Consider the following 6143-nt stretch of genomic DNA (forward strand, 5'->3'; position numbering starts at 1 on the left):
GAACACTTTGGTCCACCAAACAAACATGTATCTATATCATTATTCAGTACTGTAAAGGTTAACTGAACTAAATACAATCTCCCATAACAACTTTCAACAACTCACAATTGTTGCATTCCTATTTGATACAGTTACTGTATATTAATAAAAGAAAATTCCAGTCACGAATGTGTTTCATCTGGGACACCGGTTCCCACTGAAATAGTCTGTGATGCTTAAGATATATAAAAGTCTTTTTAGCAAATGTATTCATTTTCTTCTTTGAATCCAGCGAAGAAGCTTCGGGCAACTATGACAATGTGCCATACGCCTTGAAGTAAGTCACAGACTTATTTCAGTACATGGATTCTTCAACACTCCCATCTGAAAAAAAAGGAAAGTATGAATAAAGTGCAGATTGCAATTTTGTAATATGGATGACACCAATTAAATGGCATACTGTAGTGGTTAGCTCATTTGATTGGGGACTGGGGGTTTCCTAATTGAAACAAAATAGTTTTTATCATAGATAAGGAGACAACCTTTCTGCCAGTGCAGGTAAAACTACAGTGCTGGGATTTGTGCAAAGCATGTAAACTGTTAAATGACACAGGAATACGCCATTTCCTTATACAACAGGTATGCTGAAATAGAAATAAGTAATTAATGTAGTAGTAACATGTAAATCTCCTTACCTTGCTGGAGGCTATGGTGCAGGTATTCATTGAGTTGAGGCAACTCATTGCTGTACCCATCACACACAGACCTCATCATGAAGGAGTCGAATGCTGGGTGAACTGTGGAGAACTCGTCCAAGGGTAAGTCGTCTTCAAGCGGCATAATTGACAAGCCAGCTGGCTCTGTGGTATTTGTGTCCAGGAGGAGCTGGTTGCTTTCCATGCTGTATGAGACAGCAGACATGGGAGTTTGCTCAGGATCAGCACAGCTGGCAGACGGGGAGCAGGGATCAGTTTCCTTTGCTGAAACTGTGGCCAAATCCTTCAAGATGCTGTCAAAGACTCCCTCATTCAAGACAGATTCCGGTTCAAGCATCACTGAGTCTGTCCAGCTGCAGAATTGCTGTTGGTCTCCTTGGGGTTCTTGCACGTTTGTGAAGTCACCTGGAATGTTCAGAACTTGGTCTATGCTCTGATATGCATCAAAGCTTGAAGCTAGGCAGGAGATCTGCCTTGCAAGAATGCTGATCTCTGTTCTTTCTTTCTCGCTATACTGAAAGCTGTTCTGTGCTGTTGGTGATGAAACTGGGGTCAACAAGCTTCCAGGAACCACAGAAGCTTCAGCAGAGCTCTGGCCTGGCATATAGGAGTTCAAGTTGCCTTGAAAGTTTCCAGGAATGCTGAAGCTTTCAAAATGAAAACAGCAATCTGATACACCTCCTGAAACCTCCTCCATTGTCATGCAATCAGGAACCAGGTGGACATCATTAGTGCAGCTTGAGAAATCGTGAGAAGGGGGACCGCTGGCTGAGGGAGACAGCTCTTCTGTCATGACCTGAGATCCACTAAAGCTGCCTAGGCTGAAGGCACTGTCCTCAATGGCTGGCAAAGGTTCTGAAGCTACAGCCTGGTTAGGCACCGCATAAAGCTCACTGGAGTAGTATGAGGGAGAGTTTCCAGCTGGCGGCAACAACCCTTCTACAGCACCATAGGTGTCGACAAGGAAATTGGTGTTTGAAAAGGACAGTGATCTTGAGTCCTCCTGCAGGAAAGATGAGCAGTCTGATTGGGGGCTGTAAGGTGGAGTGGAGGGAGTATAGCATGGAACTGCTGGAGAGCTGTTCACACAAGAAACACAAGAAACGTAATATGTGTAAATGCTGGGCTCTGAAATTCGGGATGCCTTGTTCCTGGGCTCTTTAACCAGGATGTCATTATCCAGCTGTCTCTTCCGGCTCTTGGCAGGTTTTTCTTTGTGGTTCTGATTGGTGCTTGGTGCTGGTGCGTTATTCTGATACTCATTCACAGATTTTTGGTAAATGACTCCTGCTCCGTGTTCTGATTGACAGTCAATCTGTTGACGCAGAAATGTGGCTTCTGTTTCACTGTAAATAAAATAATAAATGTTCATTCAATGTGTTTTCATTGTCTTTAGTCATTCACAATGACCAGTATGTTTGATTGAAAGTTGTAAAACTTCTCCATATTGTTGATACTGATAAAGTGATGAGAATTCAAGGTCGTAAGAGTTCTACTTCAGTAATTCAGTGAATTCAATTCAGTTCGTGCTCTTACCTGATAATGTAGTTTATACAGGTCACAGATTGCTTTGCCGAATCCAGCAGGGCTCGGATGTATACCCAGGTCCAGGAAAGGTCCTTGCACTGCAGTCTCACCACCATTTCAACATGACATTCTTCATCTCCCTTCACTGTAAAACACAGATTAAAAAAAAAAAAAAAAAAAAAAAACACACTTTAACTCCGGGATGTAATAGTGACTTCACTTGGGTGTGTCACAGATCTTTTGCTACTCAGTGTGTTTTTTTGTAACTCATTTACACAGTACTCACACAAGAGTTTGTGCTGGGATGCTGCAAAGCTAAGGTCATCTGGGTGTAGCAAGCTGTACCAAGACCGGCCAGTCATTTCCTCTGCAGAATACCCGAGGTGATAAAGTACACTGGAACGAAAGAGGAAGGGATACTTATTAAAAAAAAACTATGCATGCAGATAAAGAAATCATTCAGTTTTATTTGTTAATAGTGTGTAATATTTTAAATTGAGATCATAATTTCTGGTCCCACATATTTTCTAAGCTGTTTAAAAAGAAATGCCAGTAATATTACATTGGTTTCTCAAAGGTTTTGTAGTACGTGAAGCAAATTCCACACCATAGTAAAACAGCTTCTTCATCTACAATACTAGAGTAACTGTCAGTCTTGACTTTTAATTAGGTAGAAATTGTATCTATGTGATTTAAGAAACTTAAAATACTTTCTTTCTTGCTGTTAATGAATGAATTTGAAACCCTTCTTTGGTTCTTACCTGTCTGGAGTGTCAGTAAACTTCATATCAGGGAGGTGGTGACTTTGAAACCGCTGCAGGTAGGAATGAGTCTCAGAGTCCTGTAACCAGTTCACAGTGGGGGTGCACAGTGCCACAAAGACAGCTCCGGAGCTGGAGGGCGAGGGTGGAGTTCCTGGGAGAGCTTGAAACCTGCCCCTGACCAGCACTGCACAGCTACTGCCATGTCTGAGTCGAAACGATTTGGAAGTGTGCATCCGGCAAACAAATGAGCGTTCTGGGAAAAACAAAAAGATCTACCAATAAATCATACATGTAAGAAATACATGTAGAAATTATAACAGAAAAGGGTCCTTTATTCCCCCACTTTGAATCAGCAGTAATTATTGTTACCTGTTTCCAACAATGAGTTTGATTGTAGATGGGTTTTTGCAATGTGCAGATCAGCACTTTTGATCATATCATAAAAACCTTCTCCTTGGAATAGATCCACCTATTATTCAAAAAAACAAGAACATTACTTTAAATGACTAAAAAACTATTTGTGATTTCTATTGTGATGCCGTTTTGCTGAATTGCATGCTTATAAATATTGAAATTTAAAGAAATACAATTAAACTTCTGGCAAAAATAAATATTAATAATAGTCAACAAATGTAATGTTTTTGCACAACTAAAGTTAGTATTGCATCTTACCATGGAGTAGCCGAGGTACTCAGTGACATTCTCTGAAATGTAAATCAATTTCCCTTCACTGGACACAGCCACAATAAAGCCAGGCAGTGCTTGCAGAAAATCCTCATACGGGAGGGGAAAAGGCTCTTCAGTGTCCTTGCGCAGGTCTGATACAAATCAGAGAGGAAGAAATATATCAAACGAGTTCAGGTCAAGTTCTTAACAAAATAACAGAGGGACCCTTATAAAAGTTTACAATAGTAAAAGCACAGCAAAGTGTAACAAAGCAAAGTGAAAGCATGGTAAAGCATAAGTAAGCATTGAAAGTAAAGAGAGGTATAGTAAAGCTTATATAAATACATGGTAAAGCATGGTCAACTATAGTAAATACTTAGTACAGCCTAACCATGGGAAAAGCACAGGAAAAGTGGAAAATGACCGTGCAAAAATACAGAGGCAAACTTTTATAAGAGGGCATACAGTACTGCAGGCTTGAAATTCTAAACTTTCATTGCAACAATGTAAGTTTTCGTTTTACCTTGACAGAACAGAGACTTTCTGATGTAACTGCAAATGACAGACATGGTGTGCAGGTAGGGCAGGCTTTCTTTCTCATCTTCCGAAATTGGGAGGAGGGCCCGCATGTTCCTGATCTCAGCGTTGATGTGATCCCTCCTCGCCTTGGATGCTCCTTTGGTTGACCTGTACATGACCACAGCCAAAAGGTTAGGGTTAGGGTTTGGGTTAGGGTGCACAGCACAGAACATGTAGAGAGCAATGTGGTCACAGAGCAGCTGATTCAACAGATAGCTGGCTTGGTCGGTCTCTGTGACATGCAGTCTTCTGGTTAACTTTAATTTCAATGAGGCGCTGTTAAAAGCCAAAGGGTCTGTTGAAGCCTAATTTTAATTCCAATGGCACATGCTTTATCATTCAGAATACAACAGGTACTGTGTGTGAATGTAGAACAGAGCCTGTTTCCGTGGAATCCATTCACCTAAAGGACTAGTGCCCGATGTACAGCTGCAACATACTCAAGTCTCAGGGGAATGCACTACATTTTATACCCAGTAGTGTGAATGGGTGTTAAAGAGGAAGGCTGGACTTTCACGTCTTGGCCTTATAGAGGGGGCCCTGTAAAGTAAGGTTGCAGACATCACTTGGTGAAAGGGATGACTCTTCCCTGGGCCGTCTCTGCCCAATACGTCCTGGAGTTGAGGCTCTGAATCGCTCAGTGTTTCAGGTAACAGCGCAGCTACTAATTATTTAATTCATTTCACTCTCAGCATTGATTGTCCAAACTACATGGATAACAAATGTTTACAGGTCACTGGCAGAGAATAAATCGTAGTCACAGCAAACTTCAAAAGTCTAATTGAATCTGAATTGAATACACTTTTACTGCAAAGTCTGTGAGCTTATTATATCTGATTATACAGCTACTGGCATTGGCTGGCTAATACTGTTCAGCTGTTTGCTAATGAATGAACCCCAGTGAAGAAATCTCCTGAAAATGTTAAATCTCCCTTAGAATTGCAGATAAAGACTTCATTCCAGTCTATCAACGCAATGCAAGATGTTTGCGACTTGTGCTCAAGTATAAAAGGTGTCCTATAAAATACATTTTATGAACTGCTAAATGTTTTAAAATGTTAAAGTTGAGCAAATAAATAAAATACAGTAATGGTTATTAAAAACGTTAATGGCACCACATACCACCAGAGGGAGCTCACACACATAACTAAAGCTATACAAAGTACTGTTACAAGTACTGCACTGTAATAAGTTAGTTACAAGTTAAGAGGGAAGGTTGCTGACCTGAACGGTTTATATGGTATCCTCTGGTTGATTTCCTCGGCTGCAGTAAAACATGTGGATTTGCATAGTGGAATCCTGGGTTTGGCACCAGTTGCATTTCTGCAATATTCACAGCAGACCGTCATTTTCATTCTATTAGAAAAAAAATAAAATAATGATTAGGTATGGGAACATTAGAACAGTTTGCCATATATGCATTTTGGTGAGTAAAACACAATATTGTTCTTGCAAAATGTGTATATATCCTAAACCAAAATTGAATAATAATAATAATAATAATAATAATAATAATAATAATAATAATAATAATAATAATAATAAAAGTTATGTATGTATTTATTTATTTATTAATGTAGAAACTGCATTACATTAATGTTAAATTAATATGGTATAGTAAGTAAATGTGAATGCATTGAATGAAAAGGTGACTAAAAAGATGGGTTGGTATTCATGCCCTAACGCTGTCTGCCCTCCTTACCTTTTTGGTGGGTCTAGCTTTGTCCTTCTGTCTCCAGCCTGTCTTCGCAGTCCTTTTATACCGCAGCACAGGGTTAACCCGATACCTTTGTTTTAAACATAGGGTGTGTAAAAAACGGCTAATGTTACTGTTGTGACGCAATTACAAGCGTGGGGTTATTTTTAGTAACGGGGGCTCTAAAAATAACCCCACTCCGTGTGCCCCACAGGG

General features: G+C 40.0%; 1 protein-coding gene across 1 annotated transcript; it reads right to left on the minus strand.

Annotated features, from left to right (window-relative positions):
• Window positions 1-334: 334 nt before the first annotated feature.
• On the minus strand, window positions 335-5634 carry LOC121316375 (neuronal PAS domain-containing protein 4-like). Its single transcript, XM_041251452.1, has 9 exons — window positions 5456-5634; window positions 4176-4339; window positions 3659-3804; window positions 3356-3455; window positions 2984-3239; window positions 2509-2618; window positions 2232-2367; window positions 675-2041; window positions 335-363 (listed from the first exon to the last, which is right to left on the minus strand). Exons 1-9 carry the CDS (start codon window positions 5584-5586, stop codon window positions 335-337), a joined length of 2439 nt encoding a protein of 812 aa, XP_041107386.1. The 5' UTR covers window positions 5587-5634.
• Window positions 5635-6143: the final 509 nt, after the last annotated feature.

The sequence above is a fragment of the Polyodon spathula genome, chromosome 5 (assembly GCF_017654505.1).
Source record: "Polyodon spathula isolate WHYD16114869_AA chromosome 5, ASM1765450v1, whole genome shotgun sequence".
In the NCBI taxonomy this organism is placed as follows: Eukaryota; Metazoa; Chordata; class Actinopteri; order Acipenseriformes; family Polyodontidae; genus Polyodon; species Polyodon spathula.